General features: G+C 43.3%; 1 protein-coding gene across 6 annotated transcripts in view; it reads left to right on the plus strand.

The window, feature by feature from the left end:
* Nucleotides 1-21,048, plus strand: part of Rere (arginine-glutamic acid dipeptide repeats) — a 359,917-nt gene that overhangs the window by 234,777 nt on the left and 104,092 nt on the right. For all 6 annotated transcript variants that reach the window (XM_059255429.1, XM_059255433.1, XM_059255430.1 and 3 more), the window contains 3 exons: nucleotides 4,784-4,832; nucleotides 12,994-13,118; nucleotides 14,388-14,487. In XM_059255429.1, coding sequence (XP_059111412.1) covers nucleotides 4,784-4,832; nucleotides 12,994-13,118; nucleotides 14,388-14,487 — 274 coding nt within the window. The remainder of the gene's footprint in view (nucleotides 1-4,783; nucleotides 4,833-12,993; nucleotides 13,119-14,387; nucleotides 14,488-21,048) is intronic.

Here is a 21,048-nt window from a genome sequence, read left to right on the forward strand (position 1 = left end):
GCCTCTGTTGTGCTTAGTGGTTTTATTCTCTCTTGAAAATGACTACCTTCTGCCTTGCTGTCCTGCTCTGCAGATGTAATTCTAAACAGTCTTATTAAATAAGAAACACAGAGCCAAATAAAGAGTTAAAAGCCCAAGTGGTCAGAGCACTGGCGAATAGCCTTTAGCTTACCAGCTGCTTCCGTCCTTCCCCTGAGAAAAGAGACCTACTTCCTGTGTGTCTGTATTTTCATTGACTTTGTTTTTTGTTTTGTTTTGTTTTGTTTTGTTTTGTTTTGTTTTGTTTTTTGAGACAGGGTTTCTCTGTATAGCTTTGCGCCTTTCCTGGAACTCACTTGGTAGCCCAGGCTGGCCTCGAACTCACAGAGATCCGCCTGGCTCTGCCTCCCGAGTACTGGGATTAAAGGCGTGCACCACCACCGCCCGGCTTCATTGACTTTCTGTTCTGCCTTCTCATTGGTTCTAAACCCAACCATATGACTTCCTCGTCACTGCCTGTCTATACAGACCTCCAGGTCTCTATGGTTGGTACTTGGATTAAAGGCATGTGTAACCAAGCTGGCTGTGTCCTTGAACACACGGGTTCTGCCTGCCATGTGATCGGATTAAGGGCGTGTGCTACCACTGCCAGACTTCTGCTAAATGGCTTGCTATTAGCTCTGACCCCTCAGGCAACTTTATTTATTAACATACAAATAAAATCACATTTCAGTACAAATAAAATATCACCATACTGCTCTTTCTCTCTTCCAGAGGCATCCAGTGCTCTCCAAGCTGAGTGACTTGGCTGTTTGGGGAGGTGTGTGACAAAAGAATAGCAAAGGAACAGCTTTGTCACCTCAGACAGGGATTGGTTTGAGCTTTTGGTGGTGTGCAGCTGTTTGGCACCCAGAGCTTACACTTGAGAACCACAAAGTGGAGTCATAAAACAGTTGCCAAAATTACCATTTTTGGTTGGGCCATGTCATAGCCAGTCTGGCTGCATGCAGCCTGTGGGCAGCTGGTTGGACATTGGGAACCTCGCTGGTTTGCTTAACTTCTTGTAGTATTTTTTTTTTAAAGTTTCTTCTGGAATGGAGTATCTTATGTTTTTGATATGATATCTGTGTTGGTTAAATGGTGTGCTGCTCGTGGCTGGCCTCCGTCCGCGGGGGCCATGCTAGCGGAGGAGAGTGCTGATCGGAAGAATCACAGCCATGGTTGGTTACCTTTTTAGAGCTTTATTGGGGGAGAGTAGGGGGAGAGAGAAAGAGAGGGAGAGAGAAGATAGACGGAAGGAGTGGAAAGGAAAGAGAGAGACGCACAGAGGGCCCACCCATTTTTTAGGCTGGGACGCCCTCGCAGGCTGATGACATAATTAAGGACAGAATCCTTACATCCCAGACTTTCACTTATAAAAAGCAGGTAGATGGGAATAGGGGCGTCGGTCCTCTCAAAAACTGCTTCCAGCTGACTTTTGGACGTCGGTTGGCTCTTGGGGGAATTGAGAAGAGGAGTTTTCCTAGGTAGACAGGCGTTGTGGGATGCTGTCATCCGTTTGCTCTGGAGACATGTATCCCTTTTGGCTGTGGCTGGGAACTTTCTGTTTGACAAGATGCTGGTGACACGGAAAAAAAACTTAGAGAGATAAAAGAATCATTATTATTTTATGTTGACATTTATCTGAGGTAGATCCGACTTGTTCCTATGGATTTTGAAACATGTTAAGCTTTATCAGAGACAGATTATTTTAAAGCACCTGTTTCCTTTATTAGTTTGGCATCCAGGAGACAGTTGATCAATTGTTAAAAGCATCTCACAGTAATAGGTGTTTATATTAAAGTCTTTTTATAGCGCCCAGATGCTTTTGGGTCGGGGGGGGGGGGGTGGGTGTAAATACCTTTAGCTGTTACAGTTTCTTGATGATCTCTGGACTCCGGTTCTGTGATGGTCCTGTACCATTAGCTGAACAGTGAGTTAGAACAGGGAACTGGGAAGAGAAAAGTTTGTGGTGCATGAGAACTTATTTTTTTGGAATTAGGGACAAGACAAAGATCAGGACCCTGTCTGTATGCACGTGAGAAACACAGGCAGTGGAACTGGAGTGAAGCAATGAGCTCTTATTTTAGGTGGAAATCTTTTATTATTAAGTAACTCTGAAAGTGCAATTAAATCTGGTGAGGTGGTAAGGCTGTCCTCTGTACCTGACAATGAAGGAGAGGTGGCATCCCAAAACTCCCAGGACTGAGTCAGTGGCTCTGGTGTCCAGAAGGAAAGAAACAGATCGCTTCCCTGCTGCGTTCTGGGTTCCCTGCCATGTCTGTAGCCAAGCCTAGGTCTGCTGGAGGTCTTAGCTTGATGTACCCGTGCATCTTGGCGCCTGGGGGCATTCAGCTGACTCTTTGTCTTTCTAGGCAGCACGTGGCCTTTTTCCTCACTTAAAACAGGGACCCAACAGTTTTTGGGAGTCAGCGAGTGCCAGCACTTGGCAATTTTGTTTTTGGGCTTTTATCTCTTCCCTGGCACACCTTAAATGCCACAGATGACTCTTTTGCCTGTGGGGTCAGGTGCCTTGCCCTCCAGATGCTTAAGTTTTAGTCGGGAATGTCTGGGGAACAAGAGACAGATTTTACTCTGTGTCCTGAATTTTTTTTTTTTCCTGATGATTGATGGCTTAAGGACAGCTTTTGGAAGATCTGCCAGTAGGCAGACTATAAACTGATCCTTTTAGAAGACTTGTCTGAGGCTATAAGCTGATTTTTTTGGCTTAGGAGCCATCCTGACTACTGTAAACTTATTTGTATGGATCTTAGCCGCTTTCAGACCTGTCTGTGTCTCTCAAGGCAGTTTGAGAATGAGTGGGTGGAGTTAAGGTGAGTTAGGGCTAGAGTCAGTAGAAGCCACCCAAGCCCTCCCATTTGAGCCTGCCCACTCTCTACGGAAGTCAGACAGAAAAGGTTGCACATGGCAGATGCAGAAGTGGGGAGGGTGAAGGGTTTAGAGCTTTAGCAGAAAGCTTGGAGATAAAGTAAATTTTTCATTTGCCCGTTCACTGGCAGAAGTTCCCGAGACTCTGTTATGTGGCCAGATTTACCGGTACCCGCCCCTTTGTTCTATGGCTTTTGTCCATTTGCTGGCAGAAGTTCCCGCAAAGCTGTTATTCGGCCAGAGTTATTGGTACCCGCCCCCATCTGCCAATGTAGGTGGTAAATATATCATATCCACCCCTTTGTCTCATGGCTGTAGCTGAGAGAAAAATAAAAATTTAAAATAACAAACCGAGATCAGACTACAATCTCTGGCATCCCTGAGCGTGGAGAGAGATCTATGAATCAGCTCAAGTCACTGTTCCTCTTCGTCAAGGGAAGGTGAGGGCTCCGGCTGCACTGCAGTGGGTCCACCGTTGTACCCTAGACACCATTTACCCCCTCGTCAGGAGCGAAAATGTGCCTGTCGTTGCCAGCACAGCCCGAGGAAAACCCCGGGGTGTCCGTCACACAGAGTATAGCTCAGACTACAGCCTCGAGAACGGCAGACTCACTGTGGTGACGGCAGCAATAGCTGTGTGTGGGTCCAGTGCAGGCGGCGAGGGATGCACGTGGTCTCACTGGATGGGGCAGGAGGCGGCAGGCAGTAGCAGTCACAGCAGGTCCTCAGTGCTCGGTGGTGTATCCAGTCTGAATGGCACCAATGTTAGTTAAATCAGCGCTGCTTGTGGCTGGCTGCCATCCGCAGCAGCCATGCCAGCAGAGGAGAATGTTGATTGGAAAAATCACAAGCCATAGTTACCTTTTTAGAGCTTTATTGGGAGAGAGGGGGGAGAGAGAGAGAGAAAGAGAGGGGGGGGGAAGGAGAAGTGGGGGGAAGGGCACACAGAGGGCCCACCCACTTTTTAGGCTGGGACGCCCTCGCAGGCTGGTGACGTAATTAAGGACAGAATCTTTACAATCTGGACCCTTTCTTGTTGGGAGGTAGATGCTAACAACCTGCCAAGGTACATTCTAAGAGTCTTAGGGCTGGGGCCACATTTGGTTGTTACTGCCCTCTCTCACTTTGTCATTGCTACTGTGTCCCCCACCCCCACCCAAACAGTGCTCTTGATGAAAAACTCTGTTGGAATAAAAGCAGAAAGTGAGACTGGGCCTATAGCTCAGTTAATAGAGTACTTACCTGGCATGCATGGTCCCTGGAGCTGGTCTTCAGGATGAATATACTGAGTGTGGTGACACACACTCATAACCTCAGCCCTCAGGAAGGAAGGAAGCGAGATCAGAAGTTCAAGCTCAAGGTTTTCTCCATAGCAAGTGTTAGGAGGCCAGCCAGCTACATATAGATCCTCCCTCAAACAAACAAACAGATGGTGTAGGAGGTAGCATGGGAGGCTGCAGTCAGGTTTTCAAGGGGGTCAGGGGCTAAGGACACGTGCATGTAAGCATGTGTAGCAGGAGCAATGTTAGAAATAGTGAAGTGAGGGAGTGGCCTCTTTTTAAGATGACTCGCAGGGTTGGAGGGATGGCTCAGCAGTTAAGAGCACTGGCTGCTCTTCCAGGGGACCCAGGTTCGACTCCAAGCACTCACATGGCATCTCACACCAATCTGTAGCTCCAATTTCAGGATGTCTACCTGCTGCCCTCTTTTGTCTTCTATGGACATAAACTCAGGCACACACACATACACATAAAATAAATAGATATTCAAAAAATAAGATGTCTCTCATTTGCTTGGAGTGCATTACTTCCCTTGAAAAATCTGAGAAAGTTTGTGTCAGAACTGCTGTGTTAACCTTCTGTTTTCTTCACTACAGGCGGCTGAATAGTACCCAAGGGGAAATTCGAGTTGGCCCCAGCCATCAGGTAAACTACATTTTACTAACTTAATAGCTTTTCATTTCCTATTTTTCTGCTTTATCTTTATTCTTGGGGGCTAGAGAGAGAGACTCAGTGGTTAAAGAGTACCAGCTGCTCTTTCAGAGGACCTGAGTTCAATTCCCAGTACCCACACAGTAGCTCACAACGTCCTGTAGCTCCAGTTCCAAGGGATCTGACACCTCTTCACAGATACATATGCAGGCAAAATACCAATGCACATGAAATAAATCATTTCTCTTTATTCTTTTGAGTAGCATCTTAGAGTGGTTATTGATAAGGAGAATTCTCAAATTCTCTTCAAATACAGCGTTAAAGGTTTTGTGGGGTGTGCGTGTGTGCGTGCGTGCGTGCGTGCATGCGTGCATGCGTGCGTGCATGCATGCATGCATGTGAGCATGCCTGTGTGTGAAGCCAGAGGAGAATGTCAGGTGTTCTGCTTGATCACACTCCTCTTAGTTCCTTTGAGACAGGCTTTCCTTTCACTGGTGTTGGAGCTAGGCTGCTGGCCAGCAAGCTCCACCGATTCCCTTATCCTGTCACCACCCACCACTGTGCTGGGCTACAGGTCCACAGCTGGCTTTCATGTGCCTTCTGGGCTCTGGAGTAGGGTTCACTGAGCCATCTCCCCAGCTGAAGGTCTTGATTTTGTTGATCTTTGAGATAGTATCTTAATCTGTAGCAAGATTGGCCTTAAACCTGTTATGTAGCAAGGCTGGACTTGAACTTTCTGTCCTCCTGCCTCAGTCTCCTCATTGTTACGGTTAGAGGCATGTGCACTGCATGTAACTTCAGGGATCTCTCCTCCTGGCCAGATCACCATGTAGTAAAACAAACAAAAAAGCAGCTGTGGGAAGATGGGGACAGTGGATAGGAGGAAAATGAGGGTGCTCTGGAGCGAGTGTGCTCAACCTGCAGTTTTCGTCTTACTTCAGAATGTTGTAATAAAACCTAAAATTTTGTCCCATAACTTTAAAGTTAATAATGTAAAAGTAATAAAAAGGAAATTTTAATAAATGATTAATTCCAGCACTCAGGAGGCAGAAGCAGGTGGATCACTGTGGGTTGGATGCCACCTGGTCTATATAGGGAGTTCCAGGACAGCCAGGGCTACATAGTGAGACTCTGTCTCAACAACAACAACAACAACAACAACAAAAATCCAAAAACCAACCAAACAAAAAAACCTACTGAGTTTCCCGGTTTTAGAGGATCTAGATCTAGAGCAGTAACTTTACAAGTAGGTTGTTATTGTGCAGCCGTCACAGCTGCCCACCTGCAGAACTTCTCTATTCTTGGGATGCTGAAACTGTATCCAGTAAGCGGTAACACCTCTTCTCCTCTTGCTCAAGCTGGAGAGCCACTACTCTACTCCTTGTCTGAGTGTTTGACTGTCTTCATCATAGATGTGGAATCTATGCATTATTTATTTTTTGTGACTGACTGACTTCATTATGGAATGCTCTCTGGGTCCATCCATGTTGTAGCATGTGCCAAATTCCTTCTTTTTTTTTTTTTTTTTTTTTTTTTAAAGGCTGAATAATTCATTGTGTGTATGTATAACACTGTTTGTTTATCTAGTCATCCATTGATGAACATTTAGTTACTGCATACTTTGATTCAAAGATATTTTAGGGAACTGGAGAACTGGGTTCATGGTTGAGCACATACTGCTCTTCCAGAGGACCCAGGTTTGATTTCCAAGCACCCACATGATGGCTAGCTACCATCTGTAACTCTAGTTCCAGGGGATCTGATGCCCTCTTCTGCCTTTTGTGGGCACCAGGCTCACGTGTGGTGCATATACATACATACATACATACATACATACATACATACATACATACATACATACAAATAAAATACTCATACATAGAAAAATAAACATTTTTTTCAACTATCCAACAAACCAACTTTTTTTGGAAAAAAAGAAGGCTGAGACTGTTGCTGAGTGATGGAGTGCTTGCCTTATATGTATGTGAGGCTCTAGGGTCCACTCCTATCCCCACTGTAAAGAAGGAGAAAGAAAATACCCTTCTAAACACTTTTCCTTCAGAGAGTCAGAATGGCTGGGGCTCTTCAGCTGGACCCTGAATAGTGAGCTGTGCCCTCTGGCACCTGTTCAGTGTCCTGGCTTGTTCTACTTTGGATTCTAGTTAGACAACTCTCATGGAGGACGCACTCTGGCTGCCATGGTTGGTCATGCCTCCTGCTGGGCTATCCTAGTCAGTTCAGACTTTGGTTTTACTAGGCATTGCTGAAATTCTCTCGGTGCTCGTCCGTCCTTCACAGAGAGCTGCATTCAGTGGTTTTGACATGCACATGTGTTGGGTCATGTGTCCATTACTAAACACTGAGGAAAATGGGTTTAGCATGATAACCCTGGACTGTCACTTGAGTGAACTGTGTGTTGGGGAGGTAGCCAATATGCTTGATATGCAAAGACACAAATTACAGGTCACAGTAGTCCTTATGTTGGCATAAAGGGTTTAGGTGTCTCCTGGTTCTTTTTTTTTTCCCTTCAGATTTTGAGCATTTTTATGTGCCATATACATTTCTTTGGAACTTACTTTACCTCCTTGATGAGAGAAAAGTAAAACTTTGAAGACATATTTATCAAAATGCACAAACCAGCAGGGGCTTACTGTTTTTAGATGGTTCTCATCTTATGATAAAGGCAGAAATACACAGTTGCCGGGCATTCTCTTCATTTCTGTCTTCCTGGAATGGACTGTTATTTGGGCCTGACCAGGACTGCCTCTGGGCTATGGATTTCTGGAGCAGCGCTTTACTGTGATGGGAATGAACCAGGGCCTTGCACATGCTAAGTAGGTTCTCTAACTGTGACTTGCACTACTCTGTCCCTGGCTCTGGACTGGAGTTTCTGGTTTGAGGTTTTGTTTTTTTGTTGGAGGTGGTTTTTTTGGTTTGGTTTTGGTTGTTTAGTTTTTTTGTTTCGAGATATATTTTTTTGTTATTGTTGTTAGTTTTTGAGACAGGGTCTCCCTATATAGCCATGGCAGGCCTGAAATTTAATATGTGGACTAGGTTGGTCTCAAACTCACAGAGATCTGCCTGGCCTTTCTCTCTAAGTGTGGGATTCAAGTATGCATCACCCTGTCCTGCTTATTTTATTTTTTTAAATTATATGTATACACATGTGCCTGAGTAGAGGTATGTGTACATGAATGCAGGTGCTTGTGGAGGCCAGAAGAGGGCCTGAGATCCCTGGAATTGTAGTTATGGGCTGCCTGGCTGCCCAGCATAGGTTCTGGGGACCAGACTTGGGTCCTCTGGAAGAGTAGTATGTATTCTTAACCTCTGAACCATCTCTGCAGTCCTTATTTTATTTTATTTATTTGTTTGTTTATTTATTTTGACAAAGTATCACTATGTAACCCAGACTGATTCTGCCTTCTGAGTGCTGTAATTACAGGCATGTGCTATAATCACATCCTTGGGCTGTGATATTTATTTATCTGTCTGTCTGTCTATCTATCTATCTATCTATCTATCTATCTATCTATCTATCTATATCCATTCATTTATTTGCAGTTACCTGTTTAGTGTGTGTGTGGCTGAGTCGGGGGTGGTAGAGGACAACTTGCAGGAATAGATTTTCTCCTGCTGTGAAAGTCCCAAGGATCAAGCTCACGCTGTCAGCCTTGGCAGCAAGCATCTTTACCCACTGAGCCATCCTGCCAGCCTCTGGCTGTGTTTTAAATCAAGGATCCAGGACTTGCCTGGCATCACTCAATCACACTCCCATTTCTCTTCTTGCCCTTGTGTTGTATTTTCCCACCCATTTCTCTCCACAGTTTGTTTCCAGGGTTGCAGGACCGTCATACTAGATTTTGACTTAAGATTTATTTTGTGCCCTAACAGAAAAGGTGATGCTGGGGGAGGATGCACCTAGATCCCAGAAAGAAGCAGTTTTACTAGACTTGGGTTTTGTATTTTAAGAGTCAAGTTTTAGAGTAGCAAAATCTCATTACCTTCTTAAAGTTAGTTTTGTTTTTGTTTTTGTTCTTTTGAGACAGGGTTTATCTGTGTAACAGCTCTGGCTGTCTTAGAACTTGCTTCATAGATCAGGCTGGCCTCCAACTCAGAGATCCGCCTGGCTCTGCCTCCCAAGTGCTAGGATTCAAGGCTTGTGCCAGCACCACCGGCTCTTCTTAAAATTTTTAGTTTTTTTTCTTAGGGAACTTAGTAACACATACAAAAGTGGGACTAGAAGACAGTACTCAGTGTTACTGGGCTTTGCAGAGTCCTGTTAAGACTTGTTTTGTCTAAGCCGGGCGGTGGTGGTGCACACCTTTAATCCCAGCACTCGGGAGGCAGAGCCAGGCGGATCTCTGTGAGTTCGAGGCCAGCCTGGGCTACCAAGTGAGTTCCAGGAAAGGCGCAAAGCTACACAGAGAAACCCTGTCTGGAAAAACCAAAAACCAAAAAAAAAAAAAAAAAAAAAAAAAAGACTTGTTTTGTCTGCTTTCCCTCTTGCTGCTTCCTACCTGTGGCAGTTGAAATGAACAATACATCATTTTAATTGCAGATAGCACAATGAGAAAGAAGCCCTCTTATAAAAGACACAACTATAATATTTTGCACCAAATCAAAATCAGTAATATCTTGGGATTGGGACATGGCTTAGTGGTCACTTGCCATTTGACTGGCAAGATGGTTCAAGTCTGACAACCTAAGTGTGATTTTGCCACCTACGTGGTGGAAGGAGAGAACTGACTCCTGCATGTTTGCCTGACTTCTACATGTACACTGTGTAGCTGGAGAATCTCTCCAGCTCTCACCAAGTCCCGCCAGTCCCGGAGCCCACTTATAAAATAAACACACAGACTCTTACATTATTAAAACTGCTTGGCCATTAGCTCAGGCCTATCATTGTCTAGCTCTTACTCTTATATTTAGCCCATTTCTATTAATCTTTACTTTGCCACTTGGCTCATGGCTTACGGGTACTTTACATCTTCCTGGCGGCGGCTCCAGGCAATCTCTTTCTTTCCTTCCTCCTTCCTCAATTCTCCTCTCTGTTAGTCCCATCTATACTTCCTTTCTGGCTGTTGGCCAATCAGTGTTTATTTATACAGAGCGATATCCATAGCAACCTTACCAACACAAAAAATAAATCAGTGTAATTAAAAACAAAAACAGTGTGAGAGCTAGAGTTCATTTGATCTCTAGAATCCACAAAAATGCCAAGTGGGTGTATCATCCCTCCCGTAATTCCAGTAGAAGAATGCAGATGAGGTCCCTAGAGCAAGCTGGCTAGCAAGAGTAGTTATGGTGGTGAACTCTGGGTTTGATTGAGTGACCCTGCCTTAATTAATAAAATCAAGGAGGAATTGAGGGTGGTTTTCTGCATCAAACTCAAGGCTCTGCATGTTCTTCCACCCACTAAAAGGTGTGTTCACTCATATGCAATAAAATGCATACATGTAGATACACATCACACATACAAAATAGGAAAAGAAAAAAACCCAGTAATTCCTTTTTAAAATATTTGCTTTCACTTTATCATTATATGTGTATGCTTGTGTTTGTGGAGGCATGTACACATGAACGTAGTTGCTCAAGGAGATCAAAAGAGGACATTGGATCTCCTGGAGCTGGAGTTACAGTTAATTGTGTACTACCTGATGTGGATGTTAGGAACTGAACTCTGAGCCAGCTCTGCAACCCCAAATTAGTAACCTCAAACACCCTCCTCCTTCTTTCCCCTCCCCTCCCCTCCCTGCTGACTCTGTGTTACCCAATCATATTTTAGTCACACCCTCCCCCAGGGATTGGTCCTATTCCCTTACTATTGTACTTTCTAATTAATTTAATGAAGAGCCATTGTTATACTAGACACTGGGCCTGGCCTGGGGATGCAAAGCCCAATACTAATGTCAATGACCTTCCAAGCGGGTATCCATCCTGTTTTCATTTTCACTATACATTAAGCAGAATTAATTGTGATAGAGAGAGGTGAGGGGGCAGAGAGATCAAAGTGGTGGAAAAGCAATATGACAGTGTGGGGATCTGAACTGATACAGGCTGCCTGGATTGATCCAGAACTTGGCAGAGGTAGCTGACTTTGGGGAATGGTTAAGGGAGGCTCCTGGGGAATTAAGAGTGGTTCCTGCTTTTCTGGTAAACAAAAACCTTTAGGCTTGTTTACCCATAACAACTGTTCTGTTTATCCAGCCTTGGTCTTTGGAGGACAGAGAGCTTTTGGACCTGATAGCACTCATTAAAATGTTATAAAGTGCATACTAAGTGTGATAGATGATTGTTTTGCTTTGAGCGGTGCCACATACCTGTAATGCCAGCATTTGGCAGGCTAAGGCAAGAAAATTGTGAATTTGAGATCAGTCTGGACTGCATAGCAAGACCCTGCCTCCAAACCAGTCAACCAGCCAGCCAACCAACCATGAGTTCCCTTGTTTGGGGAAAGTGAGAGTTTTATAGGAGTTGAGGTCCGTCAGAGGTGGCCTGGAGAGCAGAGTTGCAGCCTGCTGTTAGAGCAGACATGTGGGTATTGTGTTTTGTCACAGAGCAGCCAGCATTCGAAAATAGGAGCTTTCACTCAAAGTGAAGATTTCCGGAAGGAAGAGTTGAGGTCGACAGAGTTCCCGGGAGACAGGGTTATCCCCTGGATGGGACAGTACTGTTCTGCCTTCCCTCTGCATGCACATGGCTGATAAGCAGCTTGCCTAGTGCAGATTGGAATGTGGAATTTTGTTTCAGGTGTCTGCTGGGCTATTAAATATGTGTCACTCTTTGTGTGTCCAGTGTTTGCTTCTACACTGCTCTGCCTTGTTCACTTAAACTGTTGCTGGGAACTTCAGCAGAGTGTAAATTATCAAAGCAATATAAGACTATTACCATAATTTTGAGCCAGATTTGAAGCAAGCTTTAATTAAATACAGGCCAGGATGATAGACTCTGAACAGCTCCATTTCAGGGTTCCCAGAAAATGGCCATGAGTTATGTTGGCTAGGTGCCTTTTTTTTTTTTTTTTTAAAGGCAGGGGCTTCTCTGTGTAGACCAGGCTGACCTTGAATTCGCAGATTATCTGCCTTCCTTTGGAGTGCTGGGGTTAAAGGCTTGCTCCACCACCACCCTGCTGGCCAGGTACTTATAAAGGGCTACATAATGTACTTCCATCCTCTGTCCAACTGGGGGCAAGCATCCATCCTGATTTACTTGCTGCCTACAAATCTCCTACCTACCTGTGACCAAGCATATCTGGTGCAGTTGTGTCAACCAAACTTGTCTAGGGAAGTGAAACATGGCTTGTTATCTTACATGAACAACAGCCTCCAGCACCTCAGGATTTATCTGTTCTTGGGTAAGGCCTTACAGGTTAGAGGCATTTTGTTTTATGGATCTCTTAGGCACAGTAATTAAAACATAAAATATAACTTTGGCTCTCACAATATGAATGTTGGGTAACTTGCAGATCTTTTCCTAGGCCTCTGGTGGTTATGGTAGCCATTGTACCTGCCTGCTTACCCCTACTCTGCCTTATTTGGAATGTATGCGTTACAGCTGATGACTTGTTTTTATGTATACCATTCTATCCACTCTACAGAGTCCTAGTAAGTCTCAGAGAATTCCTTCCTGTCCCTTGATAAGTAGGTCTCTTCTTCCCCAGCCATGCCATTTCCACCACTTAAGTTAATTAAACTATTTTTACTGTTAACTTTAGTGGCTCACTGTTTTTATCTTAACCACGACACACTATCCTTAGGTGCAGTCCTGTAATTTGCTGTGTGTCTGACTTGCAAATGTATATTGGAGGTGGATGTCTTGTTCTTATCCAGAGCTGTCACTCTAGGATACTTTTCCATTTTGTGCATTCTGTTTGTGTATCCGGTTGTTTCTCCCTTTAGATCACATTGGTCCAGGTTGGCTTTGGCCCCTCACTGCTCCTAAGTAGGGATCAAACAGGCTGTTGTGACACCTGTAGTGAGATGGTCCGACATGGTGCAACCAGTTTCAGTGATTCACGATTTTGCTCTTACCTTTCTGCTGCACAAGGAAAGCATGTACAGGGTACCAGGTCCAGAAGACTGCAGGCTGGGATGCCTCTTTTCTAGTGCTTACATTGATGGACCTTGATGGTGACTTCTCCATCCCTGTCTTACAGGCCAAACTTCCAGATTTGCAACCATTTCCTTCTCCAGATGGTGATAGCGTGACTCAGCATGAGGAACTTGTCTGGATGCCTGGAGTCAGTGACTGTGACCTCCTCATGTACTTGAGGGCAGCAAGGTAATGGGGATTTGCCCAACTGCTTTCTAAATTAGGACATATGGACTGATGAGTGTCAGTACAGTGTCTCCCTTCCCTTCTTATTAGTAATGGGACCTTTTTTCACTCTGAATACTGCTTTCTGTTCTGGTGATCCTTCTTACCTGGCAACGATAGCTTACCGTTTTTTCTCTTCTTGATATTTGCCTCACCTCAGACTTTAGACTGCCTCAGAAGGAACATCTTCAGCCATACACATCAGCACCTCTCACTACAGATGAGTGAGTCCTTCAGCGCAGCTTACAGTTACATTCCTGAGTATCTGTTCTCTGTACTGTGGCTGCTCAGTAGTGTCTGACTTAGGCTTGACATTTGTATGGCTTCTCTACAAGGGAACAGTTATCTGTGCTTATCCTGTAGAACTTAGGACAAAGACAGAAATAGAAACTTCAGTCCCTTCATGTCATAGTGCAGACAGAGCGTATCTTCTAGTGATTTTGGGGGAATCACAGCGGCCTCACCTGTGTGCAATAGCAAAAACTGAAGTACACACGTTGGGGTGGCTACTTCCATCTTGGTTGTTTGTAGTCCACAGTGCTTTGCACTTAGTGGAGATGAGATTAGTGTCAATGGGGTAGGTGACTGAATGTTTTTTCCTGCTCTGTCACTTTTCACTTTTAGTTCACTAAAAAGTAGTTGGTACATGGATGAGAGAAATTAATTTCACCTGTTTTCTGGGGACTTAAAAAATGTTAGTTAATGCCTGGTGGTAGTGCTTCTGGGTACTTTTAAGTCTCCTAATCCAGTGGAACACCATGGCAAGTAGATTATTCATGTGTTCAAATTTGGAATCTTTTTTTTTTTTTTTAATAAAGATTTATTTATTTATTATGTATACAGTGTTCTGTCTGCACATATCCCTGCAGGCCAGAAGAGGGCACCAGATTTCATTACAGATGGTTGTGAGCCACCATGTGGTTGCTGGGAATTGAACTCAGGACCTTTGGAAGAGCAAGCAGTGCTCTTAACCTCTGAGCCATCTCTCCAGCCCAAATTTGGAATCTTAATATGAGCACAACAGGAGAAGTAACATGGACCCACTGCAAGTCACACTTCTGTTCCCAGGGGAGGAAGGGTTAGACTCTTGAGGCCGAGCTGAGGACTGACATAATATGTATATATTAATGGAATCTTGGCTGAAAACGAGCTTGCAAACTAAGGGTTAAAAATTACCCTTTACCTGGATATTGATGTGTGCTGATGAAGGAAACTCCATCCCTTTCCCCAAAGGAGCATGGCAGCATTTGCAGGGATGTGTGACGGAGGCTCTACAGAGGATGGCTGTGTTGCAGCATCTCGGGACGACACTACTCTCAATGCACTGAACACAGTAAGTCTCTGGATGTCACTTTAGGGGAGCACAAGAGTGGGTGCTATGGTGTTGCTAGGATTAAAAATGGATTGTGACTCTGCAGTTAAAGAGTGCTTGCTGCTCTTCCATAGGAGCTGGCTTTGAGGGTCCCTCTTGTGACTTCCAGGCATCCCCAAACATGACGCATACTCATAAACACAATTTATATATAAAAATTAAATCACATAAATAGACATAATAAAAAATTAACAAAGCCAGGAGGTGGTGGCACACACCTTTAATCCCAGCATTTGGGAGGCAGAGGCAGGCAGATCTCTCTGAGTTGGTCTACAGAGTGAGAGTTGGTCTACAGGACAGGCACCAAAACTACATAGAGAAACCCTGTCTTGAAAACAAACAAACAAACAAAAAAATAAATAAATAAAATTAATAAAAGAATTGTGGAGGCTGCTGAATTGGCTCAGCAGATGAGAGCATTCCTGCTTTTGTAGAGAAGCTGTGTTCAGTTCCCAGCACTGGCATGGCTTCTCACAGCTGCCTGGAACTCCAGTTCCAGGAAGATCCAATGCCCTCAACTGATCCGACATCTGTGTGCTCCTGAATGCACATGGTGTAATTCATACACTCAGGCATGCGTGTGTGAGCATTTGTTCGTTGGTTTATTTTGTATCTGATGAGATCATCACATAGTGGCTATCCTTTTTTGGTAAGGTGAAAAACTTTGCTTTCAAATGATTATCAGCTATTTGTTGATAGAATAAATCTTTCTCAGTCCTGTTCTGTTGTGTTCCATTTGTTAATATTTTGCTTTTTCAAAACTGGGTTTCTCTTTGTAGTCCTGTCTGTCCTAGAACTCACTCTGAGACCAGACTGGCCTTAAACTCAAAGATCCTTGGCCGGGCGGTGGTGGTGCACGCCTTTAATCCCAGCACTCGGGAGGCAGAGCCAGGCGGATCTCTGTGAGTTCGAGGCCAGCCTGGGCTACCAAGTGAGTTCCAGGAAAGGTGCAAAGCTACACAGAGAGACCCTGTCTCGAAAAACCAAAAAAAAAAAAAAAAACAAAAAAAAAAACTCAAAGATCCACCTGCCTCTGCCTCCCACATGCTGGGATTAAAGGCATGTACCACCATCCCCTGGCTCCGTTTGTTAATATTTTTGTTAAAGAACTTATGTAAAGATTCATGATTGATGCCAAAGTATATCTTGTGTTCATCTTTTTATAACATATTGATGAGTCTGTAAACTCTTATTGCTAAACATTTCTAAGAACTAAACATTTCCTAGTAAAGTCATGAGAATCTAAATATTTATTCATATAAATATCATGAATAGTTTTAAAAGGATTAAGTAGGACCTGAGAGCTGCCTCAGTGGGTAATGGAGTTACCGCTAAGCCCTGTGACCTCAGTTCGATTCTTGGGACCCACATGTCAGAAGGAGAACCATGCTTCTGTAAACTGAAGGACACTGACCTCCAGACATAGGTGTAGGCATATGTCCTAACATAGCGCACACACACAATAAATAAATAAATAAATTTTAACGTCTTTAATTTTATAGAGGTTGGAAAGATGACTTAAGTGAAGAGGACTTGCTGTTCTTCTGGAGCACTGGGTTTTGGCTCCAAGCATCCATACCGAGTAGTTCCTATAATTCAGCTCCTGAGGATTTGATGTCCTCTTGTGCTCAAAGGGTACCTGCACATGGGTGTGCATATGCACACAATACCTTTAAAATAATAATAGAACAATCTAAAGAATAAAGTTACAAATGGACACAGGCCTATTCAGATTTTTTATTTCTTCATGTTGGTCAGCTTTGGTAATATGTAAGTCTGTGTTTTTAAACATTTTGTCTATTTCCTCTAGTTTATGAGTTAACATTTTAATGTCTATAGATTTTCTAATTATTGGCCTTTCCTAAGACCTTGAATTTGTTTTCTCTGGATTAGAGATTTTATCAAAATTGACCTTTTGCAACAATTAGGTTTTAGGGTTTTTTTGTTTTGTTTTGTTTTTTGTTTTTGTTATTTGTTTTGTTGTTGTTGTTGTTGTTTTCTTCAAGACAGGGTTTCTCTGTATAGTTTTGGTGCCTGTCCTGGATCTTACTCTGTAGATCAGATTGGCCTCAAACTCACAGAGATCCGCCTGGCTTTGCTTCCTGAGTGCTGGGGTCAAATGCATGTGCCACCACTGCCTGGCTTAGTTTTTTTTTTTTTAAAGATTTATTTATTATGTATATAGTGTTCTGCCTGCATGTATGCCTGCATGCCAGAAGAGGGCACCAGATCTCATTACAGATGATTGTGAGCCACCATGTGGTTGCTGGGAATTGAACTCAGGACCTTTGGAAGAGCAGCCATTGCTCTTAACCTCTGAGTCACCTCTCCAACCCCAGGATTTAGTGTTATTGTTGTTTTCCTCATTAAACTTGTTTCCTTTCATCTTGAAGTTTAATTTTATGTATTTTCCAGCTTGCAAAAATTAAGTGTTAAATAACTTGCTTTTATCACAAATTTTGATTTCTTTTCCCTCTTTTGCTTTCATTGTTTTGCTTTTCAAAATGCTTTTAAACCTTTTTTGGTATTCCTTTAGCCCGTGAATTATTTAGATTTTTTTTTTTTTTTGGTTTTTTAAGACAGGGTTTCTCTGTGTAGCTTTGCACCTTTCCTGGAACTCACTGTGTAGCCCATTCTGGCCTTGAACTCACAGAGGTCTGCCTAGCTCTGCCTCCCGAGTGCTGGGATTAAAGGCATGCGCCACTACCACCTGGCTTTAGAATTAAATTTTTTAATACCAAGATATTGTAGAGTTTGTAAATTTCATTTTTGGGAATGTTAAGGATATTTAATTTTATGCCAGTCCGAGAGAGTCATTGGTAAAATTTCAGTCTTTTTTTTTTTTTTCAAGATTAATTTTCATTATTTTTAAGTGTGTGGGGTGGAGCGGGAGAGATATGTAGGTATGTACATGTATGTGCAGATACCTGAAAACGCCAGACAACTTGGATTCTCTGGAGATGGAAGTAAAGGTGGTTTTGAGCCACATGATATAGGTGTTGAGACTTGAACTTAGGTCCTCTGGAAGAGCAATACATTCTCTTAACCATTAAGCTATCCTTCTAGCCCCAAGATTTCAATCTTTTGTAGTTTGTTTCCTCATTTGGCATGTTATTTATATTGACTAAAATGCTTCGTGTATTTGTATAACTCCACAGTTATTGTGTGTGTGTTTGTGGAGGGGGGCAAAGGGGTGTTAAAAGTGAGGTACTAGAGCCTGGAGATGCTGTTCAGTGGGTAAAGACATTTCCCACCAAGCCTGATGACCCAAGGGTTTGTCCCTGGTATCCATAGGGTAGGAGAGAACTGACTAGCACATTGTCTTCTGACTCTGTCTCATAACTGATAGCTGCATAATCAGTATAGTATGGAAGATCTGAATAATATTCACCATTTTAGCTGTTTCTGCTACCTACTCACTAGGCCCTATTCATTTTTACAGCATGTTTTTGAGGTGGTGTTGTTAGGCACATGGACCTTCGTTGTCTTTGTGTATTGGCTCTTACATCTTTGAGGGGTGGGCCTCTTTTGTCCTGTAATAACTTTTGTCTTGATGTCTCTTGTGTCTGATGCTCTCATAGGCTCTCCAGCTTTCTCATCTTTGCTGTTTTCCATCTTTCTCTGGCTTCTTATTTTGAATCTTGCCTAGAGAGTTTTTGAAGTAGCTCCCTTGTTTGTATGTTTCTGTTGTTCTTGTCTGACTATCCAGTCTGACAGTGTCTGATGTTTTCTGGAATACTGAGTTTGCTTCAATAGAATGCAGATAGTTCTCCAACTCTATAAAGCTCAAGCCGTGCAGAAAGCTTTCATTGTCTTTTCTTTTCTTTGATTGTTGGTTGGTTTGTTTTGGGTGTTTTTAAGACAGGGTCCCATTGTATAGCCCCCCCCCCTTTCCATGGAATTTGCTAAGTTGCTTGAGCTAGCCTCTCATCTCAGTCACCCAAATATTGGGGTTACAGGTATGAGTCACCATGAGCTGCTTATGATACTTAAATTGTGAGCTCTGTAATGTAGGATTGCTAGGTTCCAGTTTTATCTTTAGAAACAGGTCTATATGGGATCCAGGTAGTGTAAACTTTGGGTGAAGATGGGCTAGGTGCACCTGTACCATCAACTGGTAAGTAATTGATAAACTTGATGTCATGAAGCACAGAACAGTCTTCTTATCCTGATGGGTTTAATTTGGCCATCTCTGCTGGCTGCCCACTTACAAAACAGATCTTATATTATGCTGAATTATTTGGGGCTCAATTTTCTTCCATTAGTAAAATTAAATTTTACTTCTCTGAGTAATTGTTGCCATTTTTATGTTTACCTTTTCTTGTGGCACTCAGCATCTGTTTGGTTTTTACTTATATAAGTAAAATTTATAATCACCTCAATCCAGACAGCTTTACTCCCTGAAATATGGGTGGCTGTTAGATTTGGATCAAGCTTTTTACATACTCAGTTTGCTTGCTTGTTTATTTATGCACACCCACATCTCCAACAAAGGATTCAGAGTTCCCTGTAATTGAATGGCTTTTCATCTCTGATCGGTAAATTAGATAGCTAACAACAATTTGTTAACTATCAGGTATTAATCATCTTGTTTTCTCAGCCCTACCCTGCTGCCTGGTACATGATAGAGAAAAGCTAAATCTTTTTATGGTTGAAAAAACAAATCAGGCTCAATTCTGTATCAGAGCTGATTGTATAGAACTCGGTGTTATGAATATGCAAATGAGCTGACTGCGAAGACCTTTCATCTCATTTGCCCCCCTGTCTATAAGATTTGTCTTGGAGAATTTCCATCCGTTGATCGTAAGTGGACTGCATTGGTGTCTCCTGACCTGTGTTAGCTTTGCGGTGCTTGTGGGTATTTAGGGAATGAACATTTCTCAGTTACAACTATGGCACTCACGGGAGGAGGCCCTTTTGTGACAGTGTGTGAGCAGCTCCTTCTTGCTTTGATTCTGTGGGCATTCACTGGTAGTGCTGCCCTTTCCACACAAGACAACATTAATGAAGTGGTTAGTGTTTGCTGACTTGGGTTAAGGCAGGGTTTTAGGGGGTGGGGGTGTTGATTAGTTGTTGAAAAGAGAATGGAAAAAGTTGATAAAATTGATATGCTATATGTTTCTTATTATGGAAATTCCATAAATTTCAGGACAGTAGCTCATATACATCAATCTTGACAAGCTTCTACTTACGCAGCAACATAGTGTCAGTGTGTGCAGGATGTACTGCTAATGACTGCTTTGCAGGAGATGGAGACAGGCCTTGCAGTTGAGGTTTGTGGTATAACCAAGCCCTTTTCCACTGGTTGTCAGCATACCAATGTGTCCATTTCCGCCTCTTCCATAGGTTGTGCTTGGACTACTTGGAACCTAGTGAGCTTTGGCTTTAACAATGAAATGGATCGAAATTTACTGTCATGGTCTGGCTTGGAAGCACACATGCTTGTAATTACAGCATTCTGGAGACAGAGGCAGAGAGGTCAGCAGTTTGAGGCCAGAGTGAGACCCAATCAGCAAAACAAACAAACAAATGAATAAATAGAGAAAAAGATATTTACTAACATGGCTCCTTTTGTAGTCCAACTTAGTTCTAAAGTTCCAGGTAATGACATTTTAACATAAATTTATATATGATGTACTTTGGTCTCACCTAAATGAGGGTGGATTTTAGCTTTTAATTCTTTAATGTTTTGTTCCTTTAGTTGGACTGGCTTCTCTGGGGTGGATGGGGGTAGGGGGAGGTGTTGCTGGAGAGCTTCTCTCCAGGTCCCACCAAGCCCCGCAGTCCCACAACCCACGTATAAAATAATCACTCAGACGCTTATATTATTTACAAACTATATGACTGTGGCAGGCTTCTTGCTAACTGTTCTTATATCTTAAATTAATCCATTTCTATAAATCTATACCTTGCCACGTGGCTCGTGGCTTACCGGCATTTTCACATGCTGCTTGCTTGTCGTGGTGGCTGGCAGCGTCTCCCTCCACCTTCCTGTTCTCTCAGTTCTCCTCTCTGTTAGTCCCGCCTATACTTCCTGCCTAGCCACTGGCCAATCAGTGTTTTATTTATTGACCAATCAGAGCAATTTGACATACAGACACAGCAGGGAGGATCATGGCCACCCACATTAAAACCAGTGAGACATTCCTGCCTTGAGTTTTGGATTGCTGTCACTGAGAGTCTCATTGAGCTTTGTTTGTCTTGCTCCTCACACGGCTCCCCACAGTCTGAGCTCCAGCTCTGCTTTTCCATATGAGCCACCATCAAGTGTTTTGTTTTGTCTTTTTAGGACTTTAGAAGGTTGGTAGGGAAGTTGGGACAAGGTCTCCTGGAGAACAGACTGGCCTGGATGGAAATTGAAGTATAGCCTTGAGGGTGACTTCAGTGCCTGCTGATCCTCCTGCCTCCACTTCCCAAATGCTTGGGTTGTAGGTGTGCACCACTATACCAGACTCTACTCAAAAGCCTAAAAGCTGAACAGGCTCTAGTTCCTGGTCCTCACGCCTCATATACCTTTCTGCT

The sequence above is a fragment of the Peromyscus eremicus genome, chromosome 2 (assembly GCF_949786415.1).
Source record: "Peromyscus eremicus chromosome 2, PerEre_H2_v1, whole genome shotgun sequence".
NCBI classification, from domain to species: domain Eukaryota; kingdom Metazoa; phylum Chordata; class Mammalia; order Rodentia; family Cricetidae; genus Peromyscus; species Peromyscus eremicus.